General features: G+C 41.2%; 2 protein-coding genes across 4 annotated transcripts; one reads left to right on the forward strand and one right to left on the reverse strand.

The window, feature by feature from the left end:
* Window positions 1–1,195: 1,195 nt before the first annotated feature.
* On the reverse strand, window positions 1,196–16,950 carry HMMR (hyaluronan mediated motility receptor). Of its 3 annotated transcripts, none has more exons than XM_056349076.1 (18): window positions 16,832–16,950; window positions 15,057–15,164; window positions 14,381–14,454; window positions 13,474–13,554; window positions 12,539–12,727; window positions 12,149–12,235; window positions 11,508–11,608; window positions 10,244–10,318; window positions 9,137–9,315; window positions 8,179–8,327; window positions 7,658–7,872; window positions 6,963–7,079; window positions 6,017–6,175; window positions 4,216–4,368; window positions 4,007–4,106; window positions 3,611–3,787; window positions 2,927–3,089; window positions 1,196–2,144 (listed from the first exon to the last, which is right to left on the reverse strand). In XM_056349076.1, exons 1-18 carry the CDS (start codon window positions 16,902–16,904, stop codon window positions 2,125–2,127), a joined length of 2,220 nt encoding a protein of 739 aa, XP_056205051.1. In that variant the 5' UTR covers window positions 16,905–16,950; the 3' UTR covers window positions 1,196–2,124. The 3 variants fall into 3 exon arrangements, with proteins under 3 accessions (XP_056205051.1, XP_056205053.1, XP_056205052.1); XM_056349078.1 differs by having other exon boundaries at window positions 16,828–16,922; XM_056349077.1 differs by lacking the exon at window positions 6,017–6,175.
* A 114-nt stretch (window positions 16,951–17,064) lies between these two features.
* On the forward strand, window positions 17,065–20,938 carry NUDCD2 (NudC domain containing 2). The gene is made up of 4 exons (XM_056349504.1): window positions 17,065–17,292; window positions 17,943–17,991; window positions 19,238–19,389; window positions 20,332–20,938. Exons 1-4 carry the CDS (start codon window positions 17,104–17,106, stop codon window positions 20,413–20,415), a joined length of 474 nt encoding a protein of 157 aa, XP_056205479.1. The 5' UTR covers window positions 17,065–17,103; the 3' UTR covers window positions 20,416–20,938.
* Window positions 20,939–21,635: the final 697 nt, after the last annotated feature.

Here is a 21,635-nt window from a genome sequence, read left to right on the forward strand (position 1 = left end):
ATTAAAGACTGGGGGTTTTTTTCTTAGTGTCCCCATTTCTATGTTTTGAGTTTTGTGGAACCTTCTGTTAACATTCACTTGCCCTAATCTACTCTCTCCTGAAATAAAAGGCTCATTTACATTTCTGAAAAATGACATTAAACTAAGGATGCCTTTCATTTCTTGGCATGAAGGCTTCTCAGACTCTGACATTCTGATTTATGAAGAGTGATTTTGCCTTAAAAAAATCCCCATATGAGTAGAACAGCACAGAGCATGCAACTTCCAGCAACCTCACAGCTAAGATGTATGCCATCTTGTGAGAAGACCTCTAGTGTAATAGCTGTAGTGTTATTACTTCTATATTCAGTTGTTTACAGGTTCCCCCTGACCCATCCATTGCTCTTTGCCCTGCTGCTCACTAGATCAAGTTTGGTTTAACAAGCTGCTCATTTCCTATCCACTGACTAGTGGATATACCATCAGGATTTCTAGTAAAACCTTATTCTCATCCAACAAGTCAGGCTAATGCCTATTTCCTCAACAATTTTCTTTTACCCCAACGACACCTTTCAGACAAGAAAATTTTTATCTTTTCCTCCACAAGGAGAGCTAACTCCAGTCTTAAATCATTTCAGCAACTTCTTTATTAAAATACACCTCTCAGCACTTCAGGCAAACTGCTAAATTGAACACTAAGTATTTCTCAATTCAAACACCTGAAGTTAATCCTCATTCTTGGTCATCAGAAGTTCAAGTAATCCAGCAAATATGCTATTTCTTTCCTTGGACTTAATACGCATTTTGGTATCTCATTTCCTAGGTATTATCAATTCTTTGTAAGCTTATAGTATCAGTATAAATGGCAGTATATTCAACATGCTAAGCTTAGTGCACTGTCTCTCTGCAGCACCCATATGCAGGATATTAGTAGATACAATAACAAGAACACCGAGTTCTACATTTTGCTTAATACAAAAGTAAACACTGGAACTTAAGAAAAATTCACAGGAAATGAGAGGATAAAGGAATTGCAGGTTGTATGTATTGCACAGTTCAGCCCAATAGTGTGTGTTCTCTAATCTCACAGAAATTGAGGCAAGACTGACATGGGCTTTGTTGTGAAGATTTAAGACTAGAACAAAGAACATCAGGTCAATTACACTATGTAATCTGATCTTTGTTTCCTTCACAAACCAGGGATAAAAATAAACTCTTTAAATTTAAATTTTTATTGTGCTAAAATATTCTTCATGTTAGATGCAGTTAAACCAATTCTTTCCACTTTGCTAAAATTCAAGCCTGTACAATAAATGCATGTACAGCAGTTACCCTCCCACCCCATTAAGACAAGTTCAGTTATTCCTCTTCATATTGCATTGATTAACTACAACAGCTGGCTACAAAGATATGACAATTTAAGAGCCCAGTGACCACAGCATTCATAAAATAGACATTTCTCTTAACACACTAATCAGCCACAGCAAGCAAACCATTTAGGTAAATGCAGTCAATTTGCATTTGACCTGAAAATCCTCTTCTGAAGATGAACAGCTGCAATATCTAGCTTCAGGATTTAAAATTAGCTTGTCCTGAATATAGATCCCATTAAGAATACAAAAACTAACTTCACAGACCAATTTTCTAGATTGGATATATATTATGTACGCCAGAGAGGAAAAAGGATCTTTTGGCAGCATTCCCACCCTTAGCATTGAAGCAACCATGAACAGCAAAATTATTTTAATATAAGTTTTTATGCATGAAATTGATGCAAAAAACATCTTTTGCGAAATCAGATTTCATTTGCATCCTTATTCTTCAGTGCTTATTCACCTTTTCTGAACAGAAGCAAACTAAGCAGCTTCAGCATATAAAAAACCCCAGTGTAACTGAACACTTTTTGGAATTCAGGAGTGCAACGATGTTACCAGGGGTCTGGAACACACAGTCACCTAGGGCTTCTCAGTTAGAGTACAACCAAGCATAGCTTTCGTAAAAATACAGTTTTAGACCATTTCTCTAGTACTGCTACTAATTTTTACTATATATTGCATCCAAGTTCATCTTGAATAAGTAGTCTGTCAAAGTCTTCCGTCATACACTACTATTGGCGATTTTTTTTTTCTTAATTCCAAGAAGAGATTAAATTTTGTTTTTATTACCTGCAATGGAAAAAAATGTTACTAAGGTTGGGGTTTTCACTATTGCTTGCATCACATGGAGTAACTATTTGTCTGGTGGGGTGAGGAAGGCACTACACTAAGTAGCAGGCAAGCCAGAATTTCAGACCCTGGAATATAGCATAAAATGACTATCTGGCTGTGATCTATACCCTCCCACACCCTCTACTGCACTGCTTCCCTTTGTGGGCCCCTAAGCTTTTGCCATCTTTCTCTCTGCTCCACACCCATCAGCAGGCCTTTTGCATCTTACCTTTACACCTACAGCAGTATAAGGTCCTGCCAGGTAGCAGCTGAAGAACCAGGGCTGAAAACTCTTGGCTGAGACACTCCTCCTACCTACCACCTGTGCAGGAGGTAGAGCCCGCACAACCTGGCTAGCTGTCACGTGTAAGCAGTACATCAGAACTGAGAATATTGTAGACAATACACAGCAGCTAAGCAAGTTCACATCTTGTGAGATCGTGCAAACCAGCTGATGCTCTAACTCACTCTCTTCCTCTTCACTGTGTAAAACACTCTCTGGTCTCTGACCTGATGTGTCCCCTACTCAGGTAGGCTGTAAGAAACTGGGCTAGAAAGCACAATAGCAAACCGTACACTGGAGACACCCATTGACACAGCCTGCCAATACCTGCTGTGAAACACACCAGAGATGCCATTCCCTTGCCTTCCCCAAACGCAGCAGACTATGCAGGAGTGTCGTACCTTCTTTGGTTAATTTTAAGAGGTACAAGGACGTGGTTATCAATATCTAAGCTTACCTTCTTTTAAAGGAGTTTTTGGAACAATATTTTCCTTGCTATCATGCTGGAAAGCTTTGGAATAATCAAAACGCCTAATGCCCTGAATCGCATACAGCTGCTCCTGAAGATCTCTGCTGGTCTGCTTTTCTTTGGCTAGCAACGCACGCAGTTTTGAGATATCCTAAAGAGAACATAATGCTTGGAAGTTAGATTAAGCACAGGAGAAAAGCCTGCTTCATCATTTACTGAAGTAGCCCTGTTGTCTAATGCTAAATACAACCACACACAATTATCGGTGGCATTAAAAAAACACAACCAAACCCACATCATCCAGGTGTAAGGAAACCAGCACCACCATGTAATTGCTGTATAACACCATAGTAGCAGTATAGTAGCCTCAAGCCTCCAGCAGGTAGTTTACCAAGTCTAGAACCTCCAAAAAATATAGGAAAACCCAACCAAGCTAAGAGTGAGGGTAGTTATTTGCACTTGTGATCGCTCTGTATATCATATAATCAGTTGAAACTAAACTAGATTCTTGTGGTTTTTCTGGAGGCCAGTGGTTTGTTCTAATCTAGCTCTTGCAGGGAATTTGAGAAGCATAGAAAACAAGTAGTTTGCAGGATTAGTCTACGAATATTTAGAGCAACAAAAAAATAAATCAAGCAAATAATTTAGATTCTAATTTTTCATTTCACAAACCTGCTTCAGGTGGGTATTCTCTTCTTTCAGCTTCATAACATGCTTGATTTTTTGCTTCTGGTTCTGGTGGCCAAGTAATTTAGCATATGCATCACTTAGCTTATTCAGTTCTTCTTGGGTTGCACCATGCTCATTTAAAAGCGCAGTCTTCTCTGCTTCAAATGCATCTAGTTGTTGCTGAAATACATATTGAATCTTTTAAAAAACTTTAAACCTAGCTTTCTCTGCACTCTAGAACAAAAAGATTGGTTGAAGAAGGGGAATAGCTGACTCTAGGGATACTAACGTAAGCAACCTTAGAATGGGAAATAGCATGTTTACTTCTCAAGAGTAGAACTTGAGTCAACTGCAGAAGCTTTTAATCTGATACTAACAAACAACTACTCCACAACACACCTGAAAAGGCTTAGTTTTGTTATGTAAATCTTCATATAGATTACGCCAGGTCTTTATCTCTTCTTTTAAGCTAGAGGTCACATCCTCGTTTATGGTTTTCCTAAAAAAGCAAGAAGTGGAGTTTCATTATGTTCATTGTTAGCTCTCTGCACTTCTTGACACTAAAACTTTGATGTGCTATAACATGCAGGTTTAGATTCAGAAGTCACCTTGATCTTTCCACTTCAAGTTTTCTTTTCAGATCTTCAGTTTGCCTTTCCAGTTTTTCCTTAAGTTTAGCAATTTGTGCAAGGTAAGACTCTTTTGTTCCCTCTGTTTCCGCTTCTTTCAGTGCAAGCTTTGTCTGGACTTCCAAAAGCATCCTGAGGAAAACATCATCCATCCTTAATGAACCCTTTAGTTTAATTTTATTTGGGTTTTTTACACTACTCTAAATTTGAAAACACAAGTAACCATGATTGAAAAATCTGTTAGTAGAAGAACTGAAATAAAGGTTTGCATAAACAGTGTTTATGAGAACAATACAGAAAGCATTCAATTTCAAGGTGTGGACTATTTTTAACTTCTCATATGAGGAATCAAGTAATGCTTTTGAAGGAAGGGAAGATAGAACGCTTCCTATTTATGGCTGCTTAATGCCAGCAGCTTTTAGTGGAATACACTTTAGCAGTTGGGCTTCACATGCAGAAGTTTGCCCAAGCAAAAACTAGTCAAGACTGTTCAGTGTGGAAGTACTCCAGGATTCAAAAACTCTACATCTACCAACACTGCCCTCCCTCTCCAGCCTCAGCTGTTTGTTATATCATGTAGGCAGAGGCTGAGAATCCCTTCCCTACCACACACAACCAGCAAATCAAACACAAAACTCTTCAGGTGGTTTTCTTTTTGCCGGCTCTAATGGCAATTGAAAGCAATGTTAAGCAGATGGGGAAGACAGAAAGAGCAACATCTTAAAGCAGCACAGGTGTTCTAAAATAAGCTGGGGTATTGGCCTTTGGACAACCTTAATATACCAGCTATAGGTGTACAAGACAGCAGAAGCATTACAAAACTTCAAAGGCATTTTACAAATCAGGAAAGAAAGAGAGTGGGGAAGATCAGAAATGCCCAACTCAGCTTGGCCAAGAGAGCATTTTAATGCAGTTAATTAAATTACGCATGTGTTACCCACATGCAACAATTAAAAACAGTTGTTGATTAAAATTTGACTTCAACTTCAGAACCTTGCTAGGGATTGCATTAAAAGAATTGAGAAAGGGTATCTTCCAGCAGATAGACAGTATGTTCTGTAACACAACTAATGTACAGATAGTCACCACAGTTGCCTGGTACAGGTAATTGTACTCCAGAACCTTTTAAGATCAGACTCCCCCACTTCCTCAAACAGCTTCTTTCTGTGGGCACATTAACAGACTTTCTCATGCTCTGTGCAGCGAGCTGCAAGAAGAATGTACACCACTAAGCTGCTGTTAGCCAGAGAAACATCCTCAGCTAGTGGCCTAACACAACTTACCGGGTGTTACTACTTACTAGCTGCACTGTGTGCTTCATATTAGGCAGAGAGGACCTTTGTCTACCTCACCACAGTGTGGTAATTCATGGATGGTTAACTGCCATCTGCTTGTGAGCAGAATTTGAGGTGACACATTATTCAGAATAGAGCAGCAAAGGGTGAGCTCTGCATTAAGTACTTTTTTGCCCCTGTAGATCTTATTTGTGGAGCAGTCACTGTAACTGGTATTTCTGTTAGAGACAATATTGCAACGTATTTCAGTTACTTATTTCCCTTTTACTATATGACCCACAGAAGGAAAGTCCAAGTAATTGATTGAATGGACCAGTTTTCTAAAGCATATAAACTTGATTAATTTTGTCTGTCAATATTGTCAACCTTCTGCACTGGGAGAACAAAAAAACCTTAAGGCAACACCAAATAATGATTTTATCTGGCAAAGCACCATGTTAAGTTCAAGTTAAGAAGGCAAGCCTAAGGAAAAGTTTGTCTAGTACCTTGCACATTCTTCTTTTGCTTTGTTTTTAGTTTTTTCTGCTTCCTGAAGCAGCTGTAAATTATCTTGGCCTATTTTCTTTAGGTTAGCAACTTCTTCTTGCAGAGAGGTGTTCTCCAGTTTAAGACTGTGTATTTCTTCAGCTATCGTCTTCTTGTAGCTGACATGACAATGCAAATAAGAATTCTTGTTACTTTATGCAAAAAACCGATTGACATGTTCAGGTCCCAAGAGCAATACAAGCTCATGCTAACCAGTATAAGGGATTTTACAGTCTGGACACATGAGATGTTCTGACACTGATAAATCCAAAGTTAAACCCCCCCACATTTCTGTAAAGCCATAAGCAGTAACATGACAAACTGCACGAAAACACACACAAAAGACCTACTAAATCTGAAGCTTATTTGAAACACCACAAGACCTGCTATCTGCAACTTGCCTTGGCAAACACCCCCTGGATCCTTCATGGGTGTCTTGCGTACTTAGCAATAACAGTACCGCTTTTTTTTCCATAGTTACACAACCTGAATATTTTGAGAAGAAAGATCTGCAAGAACTGTAGGAAAACTATCTTGATTCAGTGCAAGTTTTCAGCCTAAACAGGAAGTCTTTTTGCAAGAGATTTTAGTGCAACATAACACCATCACTAGTTACAACTCGCATGGACATTCAAAACCACTTGAGTGTTTTAACTGGTTACACTTGGGAAGAAGAAACATCCAGTTTACTGAACTGGATACAAAGTATGTCATTACTCTTGGCTAGTACTCGAAAGGAATAAACCCATTTAATATCATCGAATGCTCCACCACAAAGTCCTCTGCTCTAATACTGTACCAACACTCATATACAGTGTTAAGTACCAAGGAACGTGAATAAACATCATATTGTTATTGTAATCCTAGAGATAATCCCCATCCTAGATCTTAATTAAACTCAAATACCTTTCAAACTCTGCAACACTCTTTCCAAGTTTACATAATGTATTGCTGTGCTCTTCCTGCATTTGCAGAACTGCATTGCTGTGCATTTCCTTGATTTGCTCCAACTCAGCATTCTTCCTACAATAAAAATTCAGTATTCCACACTGCAGTTAAATATGCCTGAATACATTACCAAATGCTGTTATCAGTTACAGAAGGCTTGCAGTGGCAGCAATAAACTGTGACAAACTACTAAATTCAAGTATTAAAGCACAATCTTCATAGGAGATTTAACTGAGCATGTCCACCCCTCCCCTCCTAAGATGGCTATAGAACAGATCAAACGCCTGACGATAAACTTTCAATATGTTAAAGGAAGAAACAACTTGCTTGAACATCCTTCCTAGTCATTGCTGTCCCCAAGGCAGAAACATCCGATACAACAGGCACGTAGCTTACCCTTCACAGCAAGGTCATATTACTGCAATATTGGCATTTCAAGCAAGTCTTAGCGGTTTTAAATTAAGACAATATAAAACTGATTCAAGTAATTATTGATATTAATTAGATCTAATCACTATCAATAAACAGCAAGAAATAAGTCTAGATCTGTTCAGGTCTCTAAAACATGAATTAGGCTCAGAAGCTTTGTTTATACTACTGATTGAACATTCTTCCTTTCAAAGCTTTAGAATCAGAAAGTTTATTTCACAAACCCATTTAACTTGACTTCCATCTGTGCAAGTTCAAGAGCTTGAGATTTCATTTCTTGTTCCAGCTGCTTCACCAACTTTTCAGCTTTCTTCTCCTTAGCATGTAATTTACTCAGCTCATTCATTGTATCATTCAGCTCTTCCTCAAGAAGACGTCTGTCACTTGTTACCTCATCTTGAAACTCTAGTAACTTCTGATGCATTGATGCAGATGACTCCTGCATACCAGAATACCACAGATTTTAAAACTACCACTACTTTTCTACATATTAAAGGCTAATTTGTAGTGTTCAAACTTTAAATCACAAGTATAAGGTCAAATCTACAGAAGAACCAACGCACCCATCACACCAGCTATGACTCTTAGACCTACTACACCACACAGTGTCTGCTGGCTAGCACACACTCATACATTCCATAGATTAAGCCATTATTTATACAGCCATCTGATGTGTAACCAAAATCAGAACCTTTAGTGCCAGTCATTGGGATTATAGCCTATTTCGGTTAAAGTCTGTATTTACCTTCTCTTGCTGCAGCTGAGAGACAACCTCCTCATGCTTCTGAAGCAGCTTTTGGTGTTCTTGTTCTTCTAAGCACATTTTTCTTTTCAGGTCTTCTATTTCAGCATTCAAACTCAAGAATTTTTCTCTTGTTTCGGACAACTCTTTCTCTGTATAGAGGAATTGTCAATATAGCACAAATTCCCTTCCGTGTTCAAAGAACTACATCTGTTCTTCATAGTACTCCCATTCTAGCTTTAACATTAGTTAGGCAAGGGGTGGGGTGGAAATAAAACACAAAATAAAACCGTATCTTTAACCCATCTGGAAACTCCTCAAAATTGGCTGAAAGTGCGCTGCTACAAAAGTGATTTTAACAGCAGGAATCTTTAGATCAAGCAATTAGCCTTCATCAGAACAGCAGTATGGCTGGACAAAGACACCGAAATAATTTCCCCAAAGCTTTTCCCACATAATAGTAGCGCATAAAAGCCAACTGGTACACAGAGAACTGATTACCCATCTCAGGCTACAGAGCTGCTGGTTTGGGGCAGGGGGCATGTGTGTCTGAAGGGTTCCTAGACACATCTCTAATACCTGAATGAACTTATGCACAAGCTGTTGACAGTGAATTGAGACACTATCATACTGCTTCTCAACGAAGAGTGAAGAAAAATAAACTTGTGTTCACCTTTCAGATTAAAGCCATTCCTACTATGCAATCAGATTTCATTCCATACCATCTACCTTAGTAACCCTCCATGGAAATACTAATCTAAACTTAACAAGTATCTAATTCAAGGTAGTTTCATTATTGTTAGAAATATGCCTAGCTGTTTCCAGCTGGAGCTCAGAGACCTAACTTTTAACTTGCAACAAACCAGTCTAAATTGACATTTTCAAACAAGCTTATTTGAGATGCTTTAAGACAGCTCAGTGATCCCAGATATGCCAGCAGCATACAACCACTAACAATTACCTTTTTCTTGTTGAAGCAATTGACACTTTTCATTAAGTTCTTTTATCAGTTCAGATGATTGTTCCTCTTCTGTTTTGAGAGTATCCCTCAGGATCTCAATATCTTGGTCTTTCTTTATCAGTGTCTCCTCCATTTGGGCAACATCTAGTTTGTATTTCTCAACAGTTTCTGCAACATGACTATAGGAGCAAATTCAGGTATTTGTTACCACTAAGTTTTGCTTGTACGCTTACACTTCAGCACAAAGGAAAAATGCTTAGGACTGTTTGTTTCCAACAGGGAAACTGCCTTCACCTACTTTCCCAGACAAAAGTATTTGCACATTTAAAAATATTATATAAAAAAATGCAAGGATTTGATCAAAACAGAATAGTCACTACAATTTACAGATGACTGCTACATCTAGGGCTGTTGCTTGGTTTGTTTTTTTCACAGAGCTGAGTTTGCACAGAAAAGCATACATATTAATAAATGAAATTTTACATGAATAAGCAGAATCTTACATAGCCAGTAAATAATGAGTAAATTTATAGTGGCAGGAGAGCAAATAGTTAACTAGTTAAATTTAAACACTTTAATATTTTTACCATGTTCTAAGCTAGGGACACATTACTGAAGACTGGTTTCAACCAGTTACAAAGGACTGGATTAGTACTTTTTAGAGTCAGATTGATGCTCATCCACACATAATTATCACAACTCTTAAATGCAAATCAGACTATTGTAAGTTTCACTGGAAGCCATAATTGGGGGTGGGGTGGGGGGGTTGCTCTACTGTACATGGATTTACAAGAGAGGGCTAAAAGACATTACTGTCGGTAACTTAGAAGATAAAGATTTCTTTATTTTTGTACAAATAACTCAGGCTAAAAACATGATTTTGGGAACCCGATGCCAGAAAAGCACAGATATATCTAGGAAGGTAATTTATGTACCATCTTACAACTTCTTTTCATTGTTTGGAAAAATATCTAACCCCCTCCCCCTTTTACTTTAATACTGTTAAACAGAACTGTTGCCAAGATTCTACTTCACCAGTCATAAAGGAGACTTACTTTTACTGCCTTTTAACTTACGCAGTCCAATTCAAGAACAAGTTGTTGTTACCTGAGCTCTGTGATATATTCCAGGAGTTTTTCAGTGTCAGATTTTTCTTCAGCTTTCCCTCTCTCGGTAGCAGACCTAAACCCAGGAAGTTTTCATGATTGATGCAATCACACACAGTCAGTGCTACTTGCAAGCTATTTGTTTACAGATAAAGTAGATATAAACCATTGAATCACAACTTATTGCTACTAAGTACTTTTCATAATCCAGTTTGGCTGACAAACTGGTATTGGCTCTAAGAGGTGATTCTGCCTTCTTTTGATACTTGTTCTATATGGTCTTCTCATTTGTAGTGAAGATGCTGAGCCATATTCTGCCACAAGCAAGTATGCTACAACAGCTGTATTAGCCAGACACATTACTATTCCCTCCCTTTGTGAATTGTACTGCCTGCATTATTAGCTTTGTGTATTTTAACTCTAAGTATAAAAATTCTGCTCAACACTTGCAGGCTAAGTAAATACAGAAAAAGCACAAGAAGGATGCTGCAGTGCCAGTCATGCAAAATTGACAGAATATACATCCTTCTCAGAGTGCCATCCTCAGAAATAGCCTATATGTTAGCGCGCTGTTCCTGTGCGGCAAATGACATTGTCGGGGCAGAATAGAAAGCGTTGATATAGAACTCTTTTCCTACATACAGCTACTTAATCCAAGACTCTTAGCAGTCTCCTTTCTTCAGGGAATATGGCTACTATGAATCGACTCTTTGTTGTATCACAATACAAGCTCTTCAGTACACTTAGCTGGAGAACATGCATGTCTCTATTAAATCTGTGTCATAGGCCCGGCTACTGAATTAGGATTTCAACTCCTGGTCCAATGCTTGTTCATTATTTGCTTATTCCCCACTTACTGAAGTGGCAGACACTGAAGTATCCAACTCCATGAAAGCCTTTCTCCAAGATGAACAACAATTCTTTTTGCAAGACATGTCCTCTCTTCCCACCCTGTATCCAAAACAATTCCACCCATACCACACCAGAAGACTAAAGTTTCAGATGATACAGTTTGCCTTTTGGAAAAAGGTTAGATACACTAGAGGAACGATATTTTGTATGTTCAGTTTACAAGAACACAGCAGTTGCTAAAACTTAAATTCCATCAAATTTATTCCAGGCTACAAATACTAGTAAATTCTGTTCCTTCTCAGCAGGGAGATGACCTGTATTTTCCCTAAACTACATGCTTACTATAAAGCATAAGCATGTCAGCACAGCTAAATGACATGACATCTGCGTAGGCTCTCTTCCTTACTACTTACAGTTTTTCTTCTAACTGTGCTACTTTGCCTTTGGAATGCTCTAGATTCCTTTGTACTTCCTGCAGCTTCATTTCCATGTTTTCCTGCTTTGCAAGTGCAGTCTTAAAAAAAATAAAAAGACTAATATTACCACCAAAATGAGATTTAGTAAAAAAAAAAATAAATCCATTGTGTAAGAGATAGCGTAAACTGAAATTCATACCAAAATACTGTTTAATGATAGCGCTTGCTATTATACTAGATGTGATTCAAAGTATCCCTCTATAAAGATATTACCCATTTGTTAAAACAACCACTATCACCCAAAAAATGCAAACATGTAAGAGCTCCAAACTATACTCAGGACCACTGGCTTTCAAAGAAGTTAAGTGTGACCAACAGATTGATATTTTAACAGAGGTATTTGTAGGCTTCCTTACTTGAACTCAGATTTACTCTGCACATCAACAACAAAATCAAAAGTATTCATTGTTTGATTCCCCCCCCCCCCCCCATCCCCCTCTATTTTCACTCCACAGAAAGTAGAGGAAACTACAAAGTTAAGGACAGAAAAAACACATAATCTGCATTTGTGGTAAGCCCTTCATTGCCCATCCTGAACAGCTCGGAATTACTACCCTGTGCAGTGCAAATAGTCATACCTTCTCCTTAGCATCCCTCTTGTTTCTGAGCTTCATTAACTCCATGCACAGGCTGCTCATTTTCTTCTGCATGCCATCTTCAGACAGCTTATTAGAGATGAACATAAATAACTCCATATTAATTACTCTTCATATAACCCTTCAAAAGGCATCCCTCTCCCGCTTACAACACTAATCTCTACCCGTCCTTGAGCTGGATAGTAGCAGGTTCTGCTCTGCCTTTAGACAGAAGCACACAAGATCCCAAACCAGATGTGCTCTATCTCTGTGACAATGAAGGAGCACAGGGAACGTGGAAACGGATGCTGATCAGCAACTGAAGCTTCCACTTGCCCAGGACGCTTAATAACAGCAAAGGCAAAGTAAATATGCACTTATTTGTCTGAATACCTTAGACTTTAAAAATTCATTGGTCCTTGTTAGTTCCAGAAGCTGTTTTTTCAGGCATGCAACATTTGCCAAAAGAGATGTCTTCTCCTGAACTGCAGCACTCAGTTTTGCTTCAATTTTAACAAAATCCTCTTCCAGAGCCTGAAGTTTCTTATCCTGCTCTCCACGCTCTCTAACTAAAGCACGAATCTAAAACAAAAGAGGTATTTTATTTATTTCCTACTGTTATTCTCCTTAAATAACATCATTAGTTTATACCTGTGGTTTTCTTACAGAGGTTAAGTATCCGAGGTGTATTAACTTTCAGTCAGAGTATTTATCTCCAACTCTGTCATTCACAGGAAAGGAGTTAACAGAATCACCACAATTCTCTATTACTACACACCATAGATTCGCAGTCCTAGCATCTCATCTGACTTATTTTATGCTACTGAACCAGTACAACATGGTAAAGTTAAAATAGTCTTAGCTTCAACTTGCAACAGAAGCCAACTGTTCTTGTTGGCTGTGGAACAGAAAGACAGAATGTGACATTTGCGACACGATGCGTAGATTAGTACACAGATGCATACTGATAAGGAAAAGCTCACTGCCTCTTAAACTTTATGTCAATTACTACGCAAAAATCTCAGCAAACAGTTATTAAATAAAACAAAACCTTTTTGGGGTGGAGAACATAGGACTTGCTTCTCTTAAAGATAAAAAGACTGAATGCATAGCAGTTTACAATCAGTAGGAATTAACATAATTCCATTAACAAACCCAATGCTTTCTACATGCTATAACATTTGATAAACTCTGCTCTGTACAGAGCTGTTTGCAAACTACTTGTATGCCTTCTTTTGCCAAAGAAGCTAATTTTACCAGCTTTTATTTTTTATGATGGTTAGGTAGGAAACATTTTACAGGATTGCACTCACATAATGTATTCATACCTCCTTCTCCAGTGTCTTCTGTTTCTTTTTCTCTTTCATAAGCATAAGGTCTTTTTTAGGCTTCAGAGTCCCATTAGCTGGCTTTTGAAAACAGACGTATTAGAAGTATTTTAACTGATCTCTAGCTGCATAGTAATTTAACACCCCAGTTAAATGTGAGGAGTGTAGGGCTTCACATAGACAATACTATTAAAGATACACACACAGAAAAAGCAAACATCTCTCTCCCAGACACAGGGACAAGTATCAGGTTACGATGGGTTTTACCATTGTGCTTCCTCATAAGCAGTACTCTGAATGGACATCTCATAACCATTGTGACAGGAAGGAGATTAAGCAAGTTTGAGACACTAGCACCCCCCCTAAACTCCATAAAAAACATTTTAATCTCTTCACCACCCATTTCCAAAATTTCATCCTACATCATGAGTACTAGTGAAGTAAACTAGCATGTCAGGGTTATTTTTCAACTTGTTAAGCTATGCATCTTCAAATCTGTATCCTCACATGGTGCGCTGAGCAGGTGTGTGTTGAGTAACATACCCTCTTTGTTTCTTTCACCACTAGATTTCTACTCTGCCCTGTCCACTATACAAAAACAGAAACAAACACAACCTTCTTAAAAAGGAGCCACACCATAATTATGTAGTGAGCAAGAGGCAAAAAACCTCAACACTGTAACACCAAAGACAAGCCACACTGTAGTCCCAAGTAATCACGATACCCCAAAACACTGCAATTTCATTTTTCCTTCTTAGTTACCAAGGAATACAGGCACAATAATATGTTTCATAGTTTGCTCAGGTAGGTCAAAAGTAATTGTATAAAGGGGCTACATGATTTCACTAGTCACAGTGAGGTTTAACTGGAGTTTAACAGAGCTACAGACATCACAGAAGAGTCTTACTGTTGATTCAAGGGATGCAAATCTTCTGGTCACAGGGGTAGGTGCACTCTTCTTACTGTTCAGATTTGCCTCACCTTCAGGAGGATTCAGAAAAGAAAGATGAAGGAAGAGGGTGTGCACGCACGCAGCGAGGGAAATTTAACCCAACTAAAGATTAATTGACTTTTTATACAAAAGACAGAATACCACCCAATTATCAGTCTATCCACTTTACAACCCAATTTTCGTACTTCAATCAGGCAGTTCAATATTAGTCATCCAGGCACTCGACAGTTTAGTGAGAGACTACCAGATGACAGTCAGCTTTGAGAATCCAGCTTTAGGCAAGTTTCCCCACCACCATCCAGATCCATGTTGTCAGTTTTCCACCAAGGGATGCTTTTTATATGAAAACCCCATAAAAATATCACTAAAGCCCAGGGTAACAAAGTAGTTAAATAATTTCTTTCATCTCCAGAGGTCCCCCTAATTAGGAGAAGTCACATATAAAGCTATTTTCAGTTAGATCTGTTTTTGCAGCTGCTGTCCCTGTAAGCTGAAAGGTAGACAGTGAGCCCCTGCAGCAGAAAACAATTTATCAACAAGAACAGAGCAGAAACAGCACATAAGCACTAAGAATTACAGTCTTCAAAGATATCATACCATTGTGTCCTGTGCGACTTTTATGACTACTTACAATTCTGTTTCCTGACCCGTCGACACACCTCAGATGACAGAGAACTTTTCAGAGCATCTGAAGATTTAATACCACAGGATCCTGGCAGTGGGGTACATGCTGGAAAAGCTATTTTCAGAAGAGCAGAAAATTATGAAGTCAAATTATAAGGTTTTCAACTTCATTGAGTTGTGGCTGGTAACATATCTAAGTTAAATTAGCTTAAAAAAAATCCTCCCCATAAACATGAGGAAAATATATAGCACACATGGTGGGAGAAATTATTTATTACACTGCTATTAAAATTAGCAATTGTGATTTACATATACAGCATTGCAAGACACCTTACTAGTAACAGCAGTACAGTAACCTCTATGAATTAAAAATCCAAATGGTTTGGGGATGTTAATGCTAACTTATGAAAAAACCAGTCTAAAGTGTTAAAGGATAAAAAGCAAACTTAACTGGAATTATTGTTAATCATTTTCTTCCAGTTTAAAAGAGACTCCTTAGATGTCACTGAATGCCACACATCTTTTAAAGACCTAATTTTTATATTTTTTTTGATTAAACAATTTTAAGGGAAACAGCAAACAGAAAAAAGATGGTTATAAATTCTTCATACAGTTATCATTAGTCAGAGGGTCTCAAGCCCAGTAAAGGCTTATTTATTTGCTGCAGCTTTCTGCAAATGAAACCCACTTAATTTAATATGGGAACAAGTGACTGCAGCACGAGAGATATTCAGCTACAGCCAAAAACCCATTAACTGTAACCTTGGCAAACGCCCTCAGCAGCAGCCCTTCAGTTGAGGCCGCCCGGCCCCGCTCCCCAGGCCGCCCGGCCCCGCTCCCCAGGCCGCCCGGCCCCGCTCCCCAGGCCGCCCGGCCCCGCTCCCCAGGCCGCCCGGCCCCGCTCCCCAGGCCGCCCGGCCCCGCTCCCCAGGCCGCCCGGCCCCGCTCCCCAGGCCGCCCGGCCCCGCTCCCCAGGCCGCCCGGCCCCGCTCCCCAGGCCGCCCGGCCCCGCTCCCCAGGCCGCCCGGCCCCGCTCCCCAGGCCGCCCGGCCCCGCTCCCCAGGCCGCCCGGCCCCGCTCCCCAGGCCGCCCGGCCCCGCTCCCCAGGCCGCCCGGCCCCGCTCCCCAGGCCGCCCGGCCCCGCTCCCCAGGCCGCCCGGCCCCGCTCCCCAGGCCGCCCGGCCCCGCTCCCCAGGCCGCCCGGCCCCGCTCCCCAGGCCGCCCGGCCCCGCTCCCCAGGCCGCCCGGCCCCGCTCCCCAGGCCGCCCGGCCCCGCTCCCCAGGCCGCCCGGCCCCGCTCCCCAGGCCGCCCGGCCCCGCTCCCCAGGCCGCCCGGCCCCGCTCCCCAGGCCGCCCGGCCCCGCTCCCCAGGCCGCCCGGCCCCGCTCCCCAGGCCGCCCGGCCCCGCTCCCCAGGCCGCCCGGCCCCGCTCCCCAGGCCGCCCGGCCCCGCTCCCCAGGCCGCCCGGCCCCGCTCCCCAGGCCGCCCGGCCCCGCTCCCCAGGCCGCCCGGCCCCGCTCCCCAGGCCGCCCGGCCCCGCTCCCCAGGCCGCCCGGCCCCGCTCCCCAGGCCGCCCGGCCCCGCTCCCCAGGCCGCCCGGCCCCGCTCCCCAGGCCGCCCGGCCCCGCTCCCCAGGCCGCCCGGCCCCGCTCCCCAGGCCGCCCGGCCCCGCTCCCCAGGCCGCCCGGCCCCGCTCCCCAGGCCGCCCGGCCCCGCTCCCCAGGCCGCCCGGCCCCGCTCCCCAGGCCGCCCGGTGATGGCTGCAGGCCGCCGCGCACCTACCGGCACCCCCCTGGGAGCAGCAGCGCGGGGTCCCCGACGCAGCCATGACAGCAGCGCGCAGCTCCCTCAGCATTCAAAAGCACGAACGGCCGCCGCCACGCGCCCCGGGCGGCCAATCACCTCCTCCCGCTCGGGGCTCGCTCAGCCAATCAGGGAGCAGGCGCCCTGCCGTTGGCCGGTGCGTTGGGGGGGGCGGTGCGGCGGCACTGTGCGCATGCGCGGGCTGCGCGCGGCCCGGCGGGGGCGGGGTTGCGGTTGCGCAGTCGTCGCCCATGTCGGCTCCCTTCGAGGAGCGGAGCGGGGTGGTGCCCTGCGGGACGCCCTGGGGCCGCTGGTACCAGACCCTGGAGGAGGTGTTCATCGAGGTGCAGGTGCCGCCGGGCACCCGCGCTAAGGACGTGCGCTGCAGCCTGCAGAGCCGGCACATCGCGCTATCCGTGCGGGACCGGGAGGTGCTGCAGGTACGGGCCGCGGGCACCTGAGGCGCAGTGGGGGCGGAGGGGCGGGGGCGGCGGCGGCGGCGGCGGTGGGGCTTGGCGGTGGCCCGCGGACCACGGCGCTTCCCCCCGCATTTAGATACCTAGCGTTTGATACAAGGGAGCGTTATTAGAGTAGCTTGGTCGGGCTGCACCATCTTTTAAAGGCGGGGGGAAAAATAAAGACCCCCAACTGTCTGGGTTTGCGTTCTGACGCGGCGGGCGGTGTTGAAGCGCGTTGCTTGGGCCGCTGCAGAAAGCCCAAACAACCCGAGCAAAAGCAGATTTTCTTCAGAAAAAAGTGGTAGCGAGCAATCTGTTCTTCTGCCTCGCACCACGGCTGCACCTCACTCCTGGCAGAAAGGCTGGCAAGTCCTAAAAATGATATTGTCCTCTGGGAAACAGAAGCCTTTTCGATTAATTGAAGTACCGACACGGTGACAGGTACTTTTACTGTTTTAAATGCTTAATTAAAAAAGAAAAAAAGTTGTGTCACAGAAACTTATTCTTTCATAGTTCATGTGCAAGTCTGTACTGGTAGGGCCAGATCAGAAAACAGGAAGGTAGGTTGTTCAATTTGCGCTGGATGCTGAACAGCTTTGCCTGTTTTGTAACTTTGTATATGTGTTTTGCAGGGGAAACTCTTTGACTCTACGATCACTGATGAAGGAACCTGGACGTTAGGTAATAACTTACATCTGAAGTGATGTTATGAGGGCAGTAGAACTCAAGATGCTGTGGAAGAGTTCATCGCCTGGTTTGTTTTTTTGGTTGGGTTTTTTTTTTTTTTTTTTCAAAAGGAAAGATGACTTTATTCCCTGCACATAGCTTAGTAAAAAAGGCAACTGTTGTGGTACCAAAGTCCCAGAGATTAACATTAATGGAAAAATGCTATCCCTTGGAAGGCAGTGGTCAGTGGATTACAAATGCTTCCATATAGTGGGAATTTTTTTGCAAACCCTCGTTAAAGCTAGACAAGTATGGTACAGTTATGTGGTCTGTGCCTCTCCATAATTGCTACTTTTCTTAGTTTTTTGTCTCTTAAACATCATATTTTTGGGATAGGTGACAAAACCTACAGTCTGAGAGAATCAAAAAGCAATCTAAAGATCACCTACAGATGAGAAAAAACAGCTGCTCTGATCATTAAATCATAAATATTGTAAAGCGTTTTGAATATTTTGGGGTTTGGCAGTCATATTTGTGGACTGTGCCTCTCGTTTAATGTTTTCCTATGTACATTTTGTTTCCCGTTCAATATTTAGTCTAAATATTGATCAATAATTTAGTAACTTAAACTAGAAGTGTAAATAAACACTGTGCAGTGAAGCCTACCCTTTGCCAGTATGCAGATAATCTTCAAAATACATTTTATAACGCTGTATTTATTCCGTTAAGTAGAACTAAACATCCTACATGTTAACTTCGAAATTTATGTCCAATATATTGTCTATAGGCATACAATCTGCATTTAAATAAATTGATTATACTTCCATATGTTGCTAAAACTTAGTTCTGGCTTTTATTGATAATAACTCTGTAAAGCCTGAGCTCAGATCCTTCATTACTGCCTTAGCTCAGGTGTATACATTAATAAATTAAATCTTTTCTCTGTTGTGAGCCTTTCTAACAGGTTAGTCTATATTTGCAATGGAAGTACTTATGAACTGTGTTTTAATCCCTTAAAACATTTTCGGCATTTTACAGGACAGAAAGAGGAGAGATGTATAGGCTATGTTTGCTTCAGTCTGTTTCTTGTTAATCTTTATGTATTTATCAATATCCCTGTTGGCATTGGCATTAAGATTTTAGATTACTTCACCAAAAAAATCCTATGCTTGTTAATGCTGAATTCACCAAAACAATGAAAAAGACTAGCATGTAGGATCGAGTTTAACAGTTGTTTTATGTGTCTGTTTTCATTCAACAGAAGATAGGAAGCTGATACGAATTGTTCTAATGAAGACGAATCGAGATGCTGGAAATTGTTGGACATCACTGTTAGAAGATGAATATGCCGCTGATCCTTGGGTACAGGACCAGATGCAACGGAAACTTACACTGGAGCGATTCCAAAGAGAGGCAAGCTGACCATAATTACTTTTTATATTTTGTGTTTGCACACAGAGGTTGTGGCTTGACAGCTGAATAAAATTGTTCTGCTCTCCAGTGCCATGGAAACATATACTGTAGTTCACTATATATGGAAAGCTCATGAGACTTAATCAGTTTACTTTCAAGAGGTTATTTTGTCTGTAGTCTCTCTTAAGGTTTTGTGTAAAGTTGGATTTGGGGGTGGTACTGCTGTTGTAAGGTTTGTTGCATAATACTAACAACTTCTCACTTAAGTTACACTATAAAAAATTTCTGTTATTATCTGGATTTGTGACATAGCCATATTTACAAGAAACTTCTAACATCAAGCTCTATTGAATATGTTTGTTTATAATGTCAGATACTGTAGAGTAGTTGGCTAGGAAATATGTTCCTTGCCCTTTTACTGAAATTACTTAAACTGGTTTGGTGCACCTTTAGCATGCAACTATACCTATGCAAGTCTGCAGAGCTGTGTAATTACAACTTGGTACTTAACAGCTGAATCAGCTGTTAACACTACATACTACAACAAAGAATATAATTTTTATGAAACTTGTTATCCAGTATGGCAGGTACTTATATTTTCAAATAGTCATTTCAAGGGATACCAGGAGCCAGAATTTTTTCTTGAATTTCCGTTAATATTTCTTTACTGGAGGATATAACTGCTTGCCAAATTGAGAACAGCGTTACAAAGTCACTTCAGCAGAAGGCAACGAAACAATGACAATTCAAGGTTTATTTGTTGATGCATTTTCCAAGAATTTCAGTGCCGTGAAAATGGATGACAAGCTGATTGTTATATGTCCTTGTTACAATGGCAGAATATTAACAGAAACAGTCTGGGACTTTTTGTTGGTTGGTTGTTTTTTTAAAAAACATTTTTATTACAAATAATCTGTTAAACTTTTTTCTTACCTCCATCAGAACCCTGGATTTGATTTCAGCGGGGCAGAAATTTCTGGAAATTACAGCAAAGGAGGACCGGACTTTTCCAGTCTTGAAAAGTAAACTGTTTTTATCATTGTTCCTTGAGAGGAATTACAGATTACACTTAAGGACTGGAATCGTGTAACTGGTGAAGACTTCAGCAATCGGCAATCTTTTCAGCACATTGTTGTCAAGTAATTACTTCAGTGACTAGAAAGAAGGTATCTTCCAGTAGAACGAAGACAAAGTAACCTACGATAACTTTCTAATACTAAGGGACAAACTATAGAGAAAGCTGTACACAGAAAAAGTAGTATCTTTAAGCAGTATGTTGGGTTTGGATGTTTTGGGGTTTTTTAGAAACACCATAGCAAACTAGTCAGTTATGAATATACCACTTGTCTTTATGCAAGAATATCTTGTTCACCACTGAAGAATAGAAGTTAAAAGAAAGATGTTTAATATTTTCTCTTAACTTGCACCGGGAAGGATATTAGGATAGCTACAGTTACACTTTCTCTCTGTAGCAACCCTCTGAGAACTCATAACTGTCATTCTAAAAAGTGATTTAAATAAAGCAACTACTGCATCTTGCCTCAAATAAGGTTTTACAGTCCACCGTGCTGTCACATATAGCACTAATGATTAATACTTGCTACCAGGTAAGTGATGCTAGAAAACTGAAAGGTCAGGTGTGAGTCTGGATATAAATAACTTTATGTGTTTATGTGATATAGTCTTTCAGTATAAATATTTATGATTTTGAAAGCAATAGAGTATAATGACTTTTGAAAGGATAAGGCAGTCCTTTAGTAGGAAATGGTATCTTGCATCTATTCATTACCAGCATATAGCACAAGTTGTTAATAGCATATATAAGAAGCTGTAGATTTTTGTATATACAGTTTTAGTAGCTACATTATAAACTTGGCTGTATGCATGATATAATATTTTGCATGTGCCAATTATGTATCAGAAATTTTCTACTCATTGTTAAGGATGCAGCTGAGAAGCACTCCAACCACAGTAATATACAGGATGAAGGCTGTGTCAAACGGACCAACAGAGCAAGAAAACATGATTGCCAAATCCTGTTGTTTTCTGAACACTGAACCTCCTGCCTATACTTAAGTCCTAAGCAGAAGTCTCACTGGAGATAAATTGCCAGTAGCTGTCCGTCATACTGCTGAGCCTTATTTCTAAAATTGCAACATTGTTTCAGTTGGCATACGGCAAAAATAAAGCAATAGTAGAAGAAAAATGCTTTCATTATAATTACATCCACTGCTTTCTTGTACAAG

This window comes from Falco biarmicus, chromosome 8 (assembly GCF_023638135.1).
Source record: "Falco biarmicus isolate bFalBia1 chromosome 8, bFalBia1.pri, whole genome shotgun sequence".
NCBI lineage: Eukaryota > Metazoa > Chordata > Aves > Falconiformes > Falconidae > Falco > Falco biarmicus.